At 41.2% G+C, this 14,414-nt stretch overlaps 2 protein-coding genes across 5 annotated transcripts in view; one reads left to right on the top strand and one right to left on the bottom strand.

The window, feature by feature from the left end:
- The window catches only part of pacsin1b (protein kinase C and casein kinase substrate in neurons 1b), a 28,730-nt gene extending 22,312 nt beyond the window's left edge, over positions 1-6,418 (bottom strand). For 2 of the 4 annotated variants that reach the window (XM_084128695.1, XM_084128692.1), the window contains exon 1: positions 6,303-6,418. The gene's annotated coding sequence lies outside the window, so the exon portion shown is untranslated. The remainder of the gene's footprint in view (positions 1-6,302) is intronic. The other 2 variants (XM_084128691.1, XM_084128694.1) reach the window with 2 other exon arrangements.
- Positions 6,419-10,352: 3,934 nt separating this feature from the next.
- On the top strand, positions 10,353-13,268 carry rps10 (ribosomal protein S10). The gene is made up of 6 exons (XM_084128696.1): positions 10,353-10,463; positions 11,285-11,434; positions 12,224-12,398; positions 12,813-12,890; positions 12,994-13,049; positions 13,187-13,268. The coding sequence occupies exons 2-6, from the start codon at positions 11,285-11,287 to the stop codon at positions 13,229-13,231; spliced, it is 504 nt and encodes a 167-aa protein (XP_083984822.1). The 5' UTR covers positions 10,353-10,463; the 3' UTR covers positions 13,232-13,268.
- The last annotated feature ends 1,146 nt before the right edge of the window (positions 13,269-14,414 follow it).

Raw genomic sequence — 14,414 nt, forward strand, 5'->3', positions numbered from 1 at the left:
GGAAGTCAACGGGGACCAGAAACATTTTGGTTACCGACATTCTTCAAAATATATTCTTTTGTGTTCAACATCATACAGATATAGAACAACTATTCAGATCCCTGAAAGAAACTCATTATTGTTCTTGCTTATGGGTGGGGTTGTAGAAATATCTAACAAGCTGCATTAAACTTCAAATAAGTTCTCACTCGCACATCTATTCAGCATTCGTGAAGCACAAGTAATCATTTTCAGAGACGTTTAGAAACTGAGCAACGGATTATTGATGTCGGATCGTTGCAGACTTGGCAATGTTCAAAGCATAAATCTCACATCTCTCCTCAGCATCTCTTTCTCTCAAGCATTTAGGCTCAGTCGATAGATACGTGACGTCCTTCCATCCACCTCTTCAATTTGTTTCTCTCTATCTTTGTCCATCTCACAGACAGACAGAAACTTGGGAAAGACAGCAGAGAAGGATCAATGCAGATCTCAAGGCAGCCAAAAGTGTGTTTGTGAGGATTTTGCACGTGTTTGTGTGTGTTAAGGCAAGGTCACGGCGCAGCTGATATCCACACCGCCTCACACACACATGAGAACCTGTCAAAAAGCAAGCCATCCTCCTGGAAATACGACGCTGGAGAGATGCAGCAGCTGAGATCTTGTTGCATGGATTCCCTGAGGCTTCAAAGAACAGCGTAATCTATCCTATAAAAGACAAACACTTTTAAAGCACTCTGCTTCCTTGCTGCAGATCTGGTTCAAATTCAACCAGCAACAATGTTCTGATCAAAACTTCCTCTCTTTTCCAAAGATATCGTCACATGATTCTGTTCTTCCTAAATCCACCTTATTTTTTTCCATAAGAGCAGCGCGGCCATTGTGAGAGGCTTCCGGTTTCATCCGCTTCCAGTTATTTTTAGCACTACAAAACAGCTTGTTATGTTGCTTGATATTGCAAACTACTATTTCTTACCATACCATTTTAATGTATTGACGTAATTATAAACACACTGGTTCAAAGCACAAACAGTTTTACCATTTACTGCACTTTGTTGTTCTAATGAATCAGAAGTCTCGCGCATACAAAATAGCTTGGATACTATCTAAATAAAAAGTACAAAAAGATGTCCTACTAAAAGCAAATATTGATTTCTGTCAGGATCACTATTGTCAAAGATGACTGACAATTAGTATACTGTTATGATTCCAGTCTGTGTTCCCCTGTCTTGTCCCATGTTTAGCAGTTCCCTGTTATGTTTATGTTTATTAGTCTCCCCAGGTGTCTCTGATTAGCCACGCCCCCTTGTTATCTTGTTTAGCTTGTTTGCCTGTGTATTTAAGCCCTGTGTCTAGTTCAGTCTTTGTGAGTTCTTGATGTTGTATGTTGAGTCCTGTTCCCCCCGAGGAGTCCTGTTCCCCCGAGTCCTGTTCCACACGAGGAGTCCTGTTCCCCCCGAGGAGTCCTGTTCCCCCCGAGGAGTCCTGTTCCCCCCGAGTCCTGTTCCCCCGAGTCCTGTTCCCCCCGAGTCCTGTCCCCCCGAGTCCTGTCCCCCCGAGTCCTGTTCCCCCCGAGTCCTGTTCCCCCCAAGGAGTCCTGTTCCCCCCAAGGAGTCCTGTTCCCCCTGAGTCCTGTTCCCCCCGAGTCCGGTTCTCCCGAGTCCTGTTCCTCTGAGTCCTGTTCCCCCGAGTCCTGTTCCCCCCAAGGAGTCCTGTTCCCCCCAAGGAGTCCTGTTCCCCCCAAGGAGTCCTGTTCCCCCCAAGGAGTCCTGTTCCCCCCGAGTCCTGTTCCCCCGAGTCCTGTTCCCCCCGAGGAGTCCTGTTCCCCCCGAGGAGTCCTGTTCCCCCCGAGGAGTCCTGTTCCCCCCGAGGAGTCCTGTTCCCCCGAGTCCTGTTCCACAGGAGGAGTCCTGTTCCCCCGAGTCCTGTTCCACACGAGGAGTCCTGTTCCCCCCGAGTCCTGTTCCCCCGAGTCCTGTTCCCCTGAGTCCTGTTCCCCCCGAGTCCTGTTCCCCCCGAGGAGTCCTGTTCCCCCGAGGAGTCCTGTTCCCCCCCGAGTCCTGTTCCCCCCGAGAAGTCCTGTTCCCCCGAATCGTCCTGTTCCCCGAGGAGTCCTGTTCCCCGAGGAGCCCTGTTCCCCGAGAAGTCCTGTTCCCCGAGGAGTCCTGTTCCCCGAGGAGTCCTGTTCCCCGAGGAGTCCTGTTCCCCGAGGAGTCCTGTTCTCCCGAGTCCTGTTCCTCCGAGTCCTGTTCCCCCGAGTCCTGTTCCCCCCAAGGAGTCCTGTTCCCCCCAAGGAGTCCTGTTCCCCCGAGTCCTGTTCCCCCCGAGGAGTCCTGTTCCCCCCGAGGAGTCCTGTTCCCCCCGAGTCCTGTTCCCCCCGAGTCCTGTTCCCCCCGAGGAGTCCTGTTCCCCCGAGTCCTGTTCCACACGAGGAGTCCTGTTCCCCCGAGTCCTGTTCCACACGAGGAGTCCTGTTCCCCCCGAGTCCTGTTCCCCCGAGTCCTGTTCCCCAGAGTCCTGTTCCCCCGAGTCCTGTTCCCCCGAGTCCTGTTCCCCCGAGTCCTGTTCCCCCCGAGTCCTGTTCCCCCCGAGGAGTCCTGTTCCCCCGAGGAGTCCTGTTCCCCCGAGTCGTCCTGTTCCCCCCGAGTCCTGTTCCCCCCGAGGAGTCCTGTTCCCCCGAATCGTCCTGTTCCCCGAGGAGTCCTGTTCCCCGAGGAGTCCTGTTCCCCGAGGAGTCCTGTTCCCCCCGAGGAGTCCTGTTCCCCCGAGTCGTCCTGTTCCCCCCGAGTCCTGTTCCCCCCGAGTCCTGTTCCCTGAGGAGTCCTGTTCCCCCGAGTCCTGTTTCCCGAGGAGTCCTGTTCCGCCGAGTCCTGTTTCCCGAGGACTCCTGTTCCCCCGAGTCCTGTTCCCCGAGGAGTCCTGTTCCCCGAGGGGTCCTGTTCCCCGAGGGGTCCTGTTCCCCAAGGAGTCCTGTTCCCCCGAGTCCTGTTTCCCGAGGAGTCCTGTTCCCCCGAGTCCTGTTCCCCGAGGAGTCCTGTTCCCTGAGGAGTCCTGTTCCCCCGAGTCCTGTTCCCCCTAGTCCTGTTCCCCCGGGTCCTGTTCCCCGAGGAGTCCTGTTCCCCAAGGAGTCCTGTTCCCCCGAGTCCTGTTTCCCGAGGAGTCCTGTTCCCCCGAGTCCTGTTCCCCGAGGAGTCCTGTTCCCTGAGGAGTCCTGTTCCCCCGAGTCCTGTTCCCCCTAGTCCTGTTCCCCCGAGTCCTGTTCCCCCGAGTCCTGTTCCCCAAGGAGTCCTGTTCCCCCGAGTCCTGTTCCCCGAGGAGTCCTGTTCCCCCGAGTCCTGTTCCCCCGAGTCCTGTTCCCCGAGGAGTCCTGTTCCCCGAGGAGTCCTGTTCCCCCACGAGTCCTGTTCCCCCGAGTCCTGTTCCCCCGAGTCAAGTTTTGAGTTTATTTAATAAAAAACTACTGCACGTGGATCCTGCTTCCTCCTAGGTTTCAACCGCATCGTTACACATACAGTTTGGATTCGGGTTGTGTTTCTGTTCTGGGCAAGAACTCCCTGTCCATGTAGTCTAACATGGATAAGAGTAGAGAGAGCAGTGATAACCCTCCTCAGGGTAAACAGAACAGAACCAACATAAATGTATTGCAGATATCATTAATGTTCAATAATTTAATGTAACAGCATAATTCAAGAAATATGAGTCTGATTCGAAGAGGAATATCAGAAGGCCAAGTCCTGACTGGACGTGAGGAGGAGCTGGGGATGGAGGAGGGTCATTCACTCCTGAGCAACACATTGATTAAGCTGCAGATACTGAATGGACCTTATAATTCCTTGTAATTGACGAGATAATGTATGTGTTGTTTTGTCTCAGTGTATGTAATTATTGTTGATGGAAAGATTTCAGGAGAAAAAAATCACAGGAAAAAATTCTCAATACATTTCTATAGGTAGACGTGGATCAAGCTTGCTTTAGCTTTAGCTTCCTAAACTACTGAAAATGTTTATTAATTAAAATAAATTAATTAATAAATTACAAAATTACATTACTTTAAATTAAATTAAACAATAAATTAAACTACATTTTTACTAAACTAAGACTACTGAATATATTTATAAATAAAATGATAAAGTATTTTTTTTATAAATAAATTACCAAATTACATTTTTACATAATTTTATAAATAGAATGCTAAAGTAACTTTATAAAGATTTTTATTTTATAAATAAAATTCCATCAAAATAAATTTAGCTAAAAATGACAACTAAAACTCGATCAGACATGTTGCCAAAACTACCAACAAAAGCTGATTAATCAACAGAACAGAAATTAGCGCTGTAACCAGCTTCGAATACCATGTGATTTGTGCCCTTGAGCTTGACACTTGACCCCAATGACCCCTGAGTCATCCTTCAAAGTACAAATCATTCAGTCTGGGTTTTGCAACTAAACCACATCATTCAGAATTGAATACTATACTACTAACTGCATACTCTACAGTTCCTTATAAAAAGTGCTCAATGATAATCTCTTTTCTAAAGGTGATGCCTTGGCTGGAATGGAGTTTCAGCAGAGTTTGGAACTGTTGCATTGAGATGTTTATCCCACTGTTAAGTGCTCAGACCTTGTACTGTACCTTGAGTTCAGTTAAAAGCCTCTAGACACACTATCACCGGTTTTATTCGCCATCTGAAGCTACTGAAGGACAGATTCAGAGTGAAGGTGAACGAGTCCTCCAACACAATCCAGTTACAGAGCGGCAATATACTTTATGACTTTATAAGGTGAATGGATTGCAAAAATCTATACAGTTGAGATTAAATACGTGTAAAAAAGTTTAACAGTGTAAAAAGATTAACAGTGTAAAAAATTTACAGATTAACAGTGTAAAAAAAGATTAACAGTGTAAAAAAACAGTGTAAAAAAAAGATTAACAGTTTAAAAAAAAGATTAAGATTAACAGTGTAAAAAAAAAAAAGGTACAAAAGCTGCCTTAAGGGCTCGCACTGTTTTTGTACCTTTTTTCTGAGAAGGTATAGCGCTGAATCAATGCAGGATAACAAACGCCAAACTCCCACAGAACTGTGCACAAAAATCGAAACTTTTTCCCGGCAGAGCAAATAATAATTGACCCAGAGCTAAAGAGTTCAGGACAGTTGCCAAGAGACGATTCAGGACCCTGGACAGTTCAAGACCCTCCGAGACGAGGATTTAGTCTCTAACTCGAGCAGAAGTCAAACGGACATCTGGTGTCTGTGAACCAGCGGTTAAGCTTGCACAGATGTAAGATCAAACTAAATGGCAACAGAGACAACCATTAGACATTTCCTAATCAAACAGCACACTGGTGTAATGATTCATGGCCTTCGCTGCTGCCAGACCTGCTGCTATTGATTTATTAAAAGCAGACCTTTAAGGTTTAGCATGCAAAAAAGACACTAAAGTCTCCTTTGGGAGCAACTGAGATTGCACTTACTAAAATGGTCTATTGTGAATCTCAGAATAGAGGTCTGGGTTAACAAGTGCCCTAAATTGCCATCTTTATTCATGCTACTACAAGGTACTTCAATGGTGCATGACCAAAATTGGGTATTTTCTTGTTTGGCTAGTACAAAACAATTTTTTTAAAGAAACAAATCAGTCTATTTTAAACTAAAAGTTGACTACTAATTTTAGCAATTTAGACTATTAATTCCAACATTAAGACAGTATGTGTATTCTATAAACAATTATATTGAAACACGGTACAAAAACACAAGGTACACTTACAAAAAAGTACATTTAAGTACAATGTAAATATTTCATTATCAAAGTACCATGGCATTACCATATTGTGGCACTTTTTTGCAAGGATTTCATGGTATACCATGAAATGCAAGAAATGCATAACTTTAGAATAGCATACTATTCTAAACATAAATTAGTAAGTACATTCTACAAATATTAAAAGTCTTAAATTAAAATGGCTGTAATGTTTTGTAGGCTAATATTATTAGTTAGCTAATTCAAGAAATATGGAAAGTAGTTTATTTTTTCCAATACATCATATTTTGCCAAATGCAATACATGTGAATAATGAAGAATGCATAAAAGTCTAATTCATTCATGTAATTCAATTTGAATCGACACATGCATATTAATTCCAGGTGCACAGAGCGTTCAGTGTTCGGCATTTCATGCGAAGAACCGCAGCGTTCTTAAAAGACTGCGCAAGCGTTCAGAAATAAATGACAAAACACAAGACCACACGTCTATCTGCTTATATCGATACAGGTCTCATTTCTACAGCTAAAGAAGAAACAAAACCATGCGTTAAGACATACCAAACACAGATGAACGAGAATCCAGCCTCTCTGTGAGCCTCCACTCTAGTAAAACACAATAACGGTGAGCCGTCGGATTCAGTTTTGGGAATCGGTTCGCTCGGCGAATTCGTTTCAGCGAGTTCACAGCGACTCTCCTTTTACGGGGTGTTTTCGTGTAATTAAATTCATGTTTCGATACATCTTCTGAATACGTCATTTATATGGTGTGCCTCAGTCTACTATATACGTGATTCACAAACGCATTGCGAAACATTTCAACTGAATAAAAAAGAATCGGTTCAACAGAATGATTCGTTCGCGAATTGAACATCGCTAAAACACAAAGGTATCGGATGAACACAGCCAGTGTTGTGCTGCGGGTGTATCAGATGGGGGATGGTCAGTCAATAGACCCACGTTACATATTAATGAGCACCATACTAAGATCAACGAAAGGATGACCAATGCAATAATACATATTCATATTATATGGATTATTCCACATTCTTGTGAAATACATGGTTCTATGGTTCAATTAAACTCTAGGCTATAGCTATTAACTAAAAATTACCAAAACAACTGGTATTTTGGTATTTGGGATGTTTTAACAACAACAAAAAGTACTGTGGCAGTAGTACAGTTGTGTTAATACCACTGATAGCCTATATGTAGAGTGGTATTCATTTACATATATTCAGGGTCTATTAGGGTTTATTTTTGCCACCTATTGGTGACACATTGCTAATGCATTTACTCTGGCTTCAGTGTGTTGTTGGGGGCAGTGGTGTCACACTGCAGTAAAACTAAATATTTGGTGACGTCATAATATTTAACCCAATATTCATGAGCTGCTTAATTTTTGACATGCACTCTTTAAAAAAGTTCAATTCAAACCTGTACGAGCGCCTCTTGTACAGTAAATGTGCACTTCTGGCAAATCTGCTCCTAAATGTAATATTACATGAGAGGAATTTGCCTGCAAACACACATGGTCCGTGTATGAAAGCAGATGGAGGTGTTGCAATGTTAACTTCTCTATTTGTTGGCACAGGTAGAACAACAATCAAAGCTCCTGTAAGGTTCATTCCCCAAAGTCCACAAACCTCGGGCACTAAACACATCACTGCCTCGCAACACAGATGGGAAAACAGGAATACGCTGTTCGCTGCCAGAGAAATGTGCTGAGCGCTGAAATATTAACCAATACATTTATTGTTAACGCATCCAGTGAAGTTGAGTTTTGTTTTAGCAATTGGATGGAGCCATTGCTATTGAAATGTTCCCAAATAAATCCAATGCCAAATTCGAAGCTGAAACTTCAAGAAACTTTTAAAAAGAGTTTAAATTGAACTTTCTCAAAACCAGTATCTGATCTCTCTCACAGACCTACTTTCAAAGGTCAGCCTAGAAACATCTTGTACCAGAGCAAGTAGAATCAGGTTGAGAAAACTTTTAGAAATAGTACCATAATAACACCAAATGAATCCATTACATGCCATTATTGAGAGCGAGGTCAAAGGCCATATGCCATACACATACTTAAAACTAGCAGACTCTACCTTCATTGTTAAATTGCATGCTTACTTCTCATGTATGACGGATGTGGATGCCCTCTGTTACAGCGATCTTGAGGTATAAAGAGTAAAGGACTGTAGTTGTGGATTGTACTTGGTGTCACAACAGCACAGTATTTATGGTCAAAACAGGCGATGCCTGGTCACTGTTTTACATGCATACAGTGAATAAGGACTGACTGAGGGCATCCAATGTATTTGTAATTATGCAAATACCATATATATATATACAGTTTTGGGTAAGTTACTCTAAAAAAGTAATTATATATATATTCATTTCTCTCTTTATACCCACTTTGGTCAGTTCATTTGGTCATATATATATATATACTGTATGTATCTACAACCCCAAATTCTCTTTCAACTTTATTTAACTGGAAAAAGTACAAAGAAAATATTTCCAGTGTTTTCACTGAACAACTTAATTGTATTTTGTAAATATATATTTTTTGATGGCTGCAACACACTCCAAAAAAGTTGGGACGGAGGCAAAATAAAAGTGAAAAGCTCATAGAATATCCAAGTTAAACTCTTTTGAAAGCGTCCACAGTGAGCAGGGGAGATGGAATAAAAAAATGCAAAAAATCCACTTGCTTATCCGTAATATGTACCCTCAATTTCCTAGGCTCCCCACTCCCACTTCCATAGATTTATTTCTTGAGCCACTACCTATTGGGAAAAGGATGATTTCTTTTTTTTATGACAAAATATGCTCCCTACATAGAAGCTCACTGCTATCTATAAAAACTCAGTGGGAGGAAGACTTATTAGAGGAAATTTCAGATGAACTATGGGAGAGTATTTTATACAGGGTGCATTCCTCATCTGTGTGTGTCAAACACAGATGGATCCAATGCAAAATACTCCATCGCACTCACTGGAGTAAGGTCAAACTCTCTAAAATTTATTCTGACATTGACCCTATATGTGACCGTTGTCGTCAGGCTCCTGCAACCCTGGCTCATATGTTTTGGTTCTGCCCAACCCTACATGGATATTGGACTGATATATTTGAGACAATGTCAGAGGTAGTTGAGACAATAATTGAACCTGTGGCTATAACAGCACTGTTTGGTACACTTTCTTTGCCAGTTCACTGTCCACGGTACAAGGCAGATTTTGTGACCCTTCTGGCCGGACGTCAGATTTTACTGCATTGGAAATCATCTGTCCCGCCTACTCACTCTTTGTGGATTAAAGACGTTTTTCACTGTATTAAACTGGAGAAAATCAGATACTCACTGAAGGGCTCTCTCAAGAACTTTTACAAAATGTGGGGTTCTCTCCTTGCATATATGGAAACATACACTCCTTGCATACTGGAAAATAGTTCATTGTACTTTCTTCTAGTGTGTTAGTGCTCCTGTACTAATACTTATAATTGATTGTGTTGTTTAAATATTTACCCTGGTTGGCACAGGTGTTTTTTTTTTTGTTTTTTTTTTGGGTGGGGGTGGTTGAGGGGTAATTTTTGCATATTTGATAATGTATTGGGTTTCTTTGAACATTCTTATTTGGGGTTAATAATTGTTCCCTTTATATTAGGTTTGTCCTGGACCCCTGCTTATCTTCTGATCTTACCCTTTTTTTTAACACTTTTTCTCTACATATGTTAACTTGCACTTCCACTTGCAAAACTGCAACAACTAGTATCCTCAATTTCCAAACTATTAAAAAGTGTAATTCAAAGGAAAGGTGATGAGACACAGTGGTGAACATGACTCTGTCACAACTTTTTAATCAAAATCAAAATACAAAATACAATTAAGTTGTTCAGTGAAAACACTGGAAATATCTTCTTCGTAGAATTAAAGAGAATTAAAAAATATCACAAATTCTTGATATTATTGCATCTTTCAAAATGCCCCAATACTGTACATACAGTATATGAAGAGTTTAGATGCATAAGCCTCTAAGTCACGATCATTTTTATAAAGCTTGTATATTTAAGTCAGTAATTTCACTTAAATGACAATTAATAGGTAATTTTCATTGCCATTTAAGTGAAATTACTGAACTTAAATATACAAGCTTGATAAAAATGATCATTCTAGAAGAAAATTTCAGATGGCACTTAGAGGCTTTTGCATCTGAACTCTTCATATTGGCCTACATACACACTCTCTCTCTCACACACACACACATATTCTTGTACATCTATCTTCATGAGGACATTCATTGACACAATGCAATCTCTAGCCGCTTACCCTAACCTTACTCATCACAACCATCTATGATCACAACTAAGTGCCTAACCCGACCCCTGACCCTAAACCGACCCTTAACCTCATAAAGGGTCCCTAAAACCAAGTCTTGACCCTCAAACAGGCCTTTAAAGGGCTCTCAGAAAGTGAGGACCGGCCAAAATGTCCTCACTTTACCCTCTTTGTCCTCACTCCAATGGTCTAAAACACACACACACACAGTGTTTGGTGTTTAGCCTATATATTTGTCTATTTTAAACTATTTGACAAGTGAATGCGATCTCCAGTCCAGTAGCGGGAGCCTCGCGCTCCTCGTGTGGCTGAATAAAGCGCGGCGAAATAATACCGGAAGAGCAGCTGATGACGGTCTTTCCGGCTCCGGTCTCTCAGCAAGAGTAAAGGTAGGCCGAAACAAGAGCCGAAAATCCGTTCAAAATCTTCATCATCTTATTATTTTATGTGTCGTTTCAAGCGAATTCGCTTTGAATAAACCCCATATAATGATTATATCTTAGTCTTGAGAAAATATACGGTGGGGAAATACTATATTTAAGTCAGGATGTGTCCCTGTCTTGTATGCTACAGCGCGAGAGTGTTTCACGGCTGGTGTGAAGTCAACACAGTAACATGAGATGAGGAAATAACATTGAATAAAAGATTTATTGGTGGTGTTACAGAAAAGAAGTAATTTAAATGCCTAAACCTTTTTGGAAACTTAATAATGTGAATACGTCAAGGCGTTTCTCATAAGAGTGGCGCAGAATGTTATCTCTGATAATAATTACCACGCTATTACCATGTTTTGTTCTTTTAGTCATGGTACTAACTTAACATGTACATACTATGATACTTGAATATGGTAGTGGTTTGATACCATGATATTACTATCACTACTGTTGATTTGGTGATGTCAATTGATGGTAATAGCAGGGTGTTTTGAACAAATACCATGTTGTTTGACATATATATTATGTAAACGATATTGTAAGATATACCATAGACTGGTATATACCAGATATAGATATACCAAAGAATACCATGGTGTTTATGGCTAAAGTAGGGTCTCAAATGTTGGCTCTTTACAGTTGCTCTAAAGTTGTCTATCATACTGATAAAATATACCTTGAATGCAACACAAGTCACACAAAAGCGTCTGCCAAATGCATTAAAATGTAAATATCATAATGTATGAAAACTCATGATTGTGTTTTTCTTTCTGCAGATGTTGATGCCCAAGAAGAACCGCATTGCTATCTATGAGCTCCTCTTTAAAGAGGGCGTAATGGTGGCTAAAAAAGATGTGCATCTCCCAAAACATCCAGAGCTCGCCGACAAGAACGTACCCAACCTTCACGTGATGAAGGCTATGCAGGTGAGTGCTTCTGAACATCATTCTTAACCTGATCATGCTTAATGAGCGGACGATGCACGTGATCATGTAAATGCGTTTACCCTTTTTCTTTATCAGAGTTAAGTCATAAACGGCTTAAGCATAAACTGATCTTTACAGTTTGATTTTTGCTCTTTACACCGATTTTGCCCAGCTTGTGAACTTATTGAATTGTGCATGTATGATATGTGACAGGAACGCGTCCTTACTGTGGATTTTGAGCGCATCCAGACAGAGCGAGCATTTTGCAGTAAGGGAGGAGGAAATATATTGCAAAATTAGATTAGATTTCTTTATTTGTCATTGTACAATTTCACATACAACGAAATTTTTAGACTCCAATGTATACCAGTAAGAGTAGAGTAAATCAGACTCTTATCTTATATAAGTGAGTCTGAAAGTAAGTGCTCTCATCTCGTGTATTTGTAACTGCATGAGAGGATAATAAATGAGCCGTACGTTTCCCTCCGACATGTAGCAATACTCTTAACTTTGAATGCTTTATCACAACTGACATAACAAATAAAATACTCTCGAGTCAGATACGCAAATTAAGTTTTGATGTCACTGCCGGGAAATAACCTGATTTATTAATACAGCCTTGTAAACGCAGTTTACTTCTGTTTATTGGTTTTCATGTAAACCTGGACAACTGGTTATTTCAATAAGCTGATTTGTGTTATCAGCGTGCTTGTGTGCATGTAAACGTGCTCCTTAATGGACAAATCAATGACAATGTGAATGTATATTGAAATACCTCTGCCTTCCCAGTCTCTGAAGTCATGTGGGTACGTGAAAGAGCAGTTTGCTTGGCGCCACTTCTACTGGTATCTGACCAATGAGGGCATCCAGTACCTGCGGGACTTCCTCCACCTGCCCCCGGAGATCGTGCCCGCCACCCTCCGCCGCCAGACCCGCCCAGAGACCGCCAGACCCCGTCCCAAGGGTAAGAGGGTCATCTTCCTCGCCTAAAAAGCACTTCAAATTGAGAGAATTTTCACCGTCATGATGTTCCATAAACTTTTTCCATCAATTTTTGTAGAATTTCAACATCTTTTCCATTCATAGTAAACATTTTCAGGACCACAAAAAGTAGTGTTATTGCTTGAATATAGTGCATTGACTACTTGATTCAACTTGATTTGAAGTGGATCAAAAAAGTTCTTCAAAAATTGTTCTAAGACAAGAACGGGTATTGTTCAAAATTCATGTATAACTTTGAAAGGTTTTGATCCACTTCAAATGTTGACTCTACTGTATTTGTAGCGTGGCTTATAAGCAGTTGTGTATGAATGCAAAGTGGCAGTCCATTTCAAAGACCTTGGCTGAAGTGCGAAATCAAACATGCTGTGTTTTTCAGGTCTTGAGGGAGAGAGACCGGCTCGTCTGGCCCGTGGTGAGGGAGACAGAGATGCTTACAGACGGTCTGCAGCTCCACGTACGTACACAATACACACTGACTGACTGTTGACATCAGCATATTCTTTAGCTGTGGCCTCAACGTGCAGCATCGTGTTAAACTAAAACCCTTTGTCTCACAGCCGGTGCTGATAAGAAAGCTGAGGCTGGTGCAGGTGCAGCCACAGAATTCCAGTTTGTAAGTACTACTGTTTAAATACTATTTATAATGTAATTTCAGTGCATGACTCCAGAAATGCAAGCTTTGATAATCCACCTGGGAATTTGGAAGTTGTGACGCTCACTTTTTGCATGTGGTCCCTTTTGTTTTTTCAGAGAGGTGGTTTTGGCCGTGGCCGAGGAGGACAGCAGCCACAGTGATTTTCCACATTATCTGTACAATAAAGGTTCAAAAGTAGTTTTGTGTCAGACTTGTTCATATATTAGTTGCTGGTACTTATGCATTCAATGCAATGTATCTGATGGTTTAAATTTAAAGAACCTGTCAATTTTAAATGTGCAAGCGCACGTGTGTGTGTGTGTATATATATATAATATATATATATATGTTAGTTTTATATATATATATATGCACACAGAGTTGTACACAGGTGTGTGTATATACATTCTGATCATTATATATTATGCATCATGTATGTCTATGTACACGTGTGTGTGTGTGTGTGTATATTCTGATCATTATACAGTAATCAACATTTGAAGTGGATCAAAATCTTTCATCAAAGTTATACATGAATTTTGAACAATACCTGTTCTTGTCTTAGGACAACTTTGAACTTTTTTGATCCACTTCAAATGTTGACTACTGTATATTCAGCACCACATGTAATATTGCCACTAAACCTTGACCTTTCAATATAATGTTACATAAATCAGGAATATGCAGCATGCCAAATCATTACAAATTTGACTTGAGAGGACAAACTCGCTGAAACACTGAGTTGAAATACTGGTGTTTATTAGTTGGCACATTTATATTACATTCTCATACTGGTTGATTTCACAATCCCAAAACGAAAAAGCAAAATATTGAAATAAAGGGTGTGGCTGTGGAACTAAAACCGGTCACAGCTTCTCTTTTTGGAGCGTTGGGAGATTTCAGTCACAATTACAACATCCCGTTTGGACCAGTTACTTTACGTATACCAGGGCGAACTCTTTATTTGCGTGGCCAAATAAAATGCAATCTACCAACGTTTACATTCAGAGTCACGAGCAGGGCAAATTTAAGGTGCTTTCTGTGAGATTTTGGTGAAGGATATGGGTATTTCAGATGGTCAGCAGTTAAGATCTCTCACATCCCTGTTCTGTAGTATGAGAGTGCTCAGAGAAGGTCAGTCACAGCACTGTTGTTGGCTACATGAAGGTGGTTTGAATCCACTTAATAGTTGTTCTTTTATATGCTGTTGTGCCATTGAAAATGAGGGGTACATTAGTATGGCCATCATCACATATATAAATCAAAAACAGTCCAGATTAATTATTACATGCTACACTAAAAGTGAAAGAGAAAGACTTGACACCAGCTGCAAAACTGATGACA

The sequence above is a fragment of the Abramis brama genome (genome assembly GCF_963993115.1).
Source record: "Abramis brama genome assembly, chromosome: 11".
Taxonomy (NCBI): domain Eukaryota; kingdom Metazoa; phylum Chordata; class Actinopteri; order Cypriniformes; family Leuciscidae; genus Abramis; species Abramis brama.

Excerpts from the sequence above, each read along its gene's own strand:
- rps10 (XM_084128696.1), top strand. The coding sequence starts at position 11,285 with ATGTTGATGCCCAAGAAGAACCGCATTGCTATCTATGAGCTCCTCTTT. Across the intron at positions 11,435-12,223 it reads ACGTGATGAAGGCTATGCAG|TCTCTGAAGTCATGTGGGTA; the intron begins GTGAGTGCTTCT and ends CTGCCTTCCCAG. Across the intron at positions 13,050-13,186 it reads CAGCCACAGAATTCCAGTTT|AGAGGTGGTTTTGGCCGTGG; the intron begins GTAAGTACTACT and ends TTGTTTTTTCAG.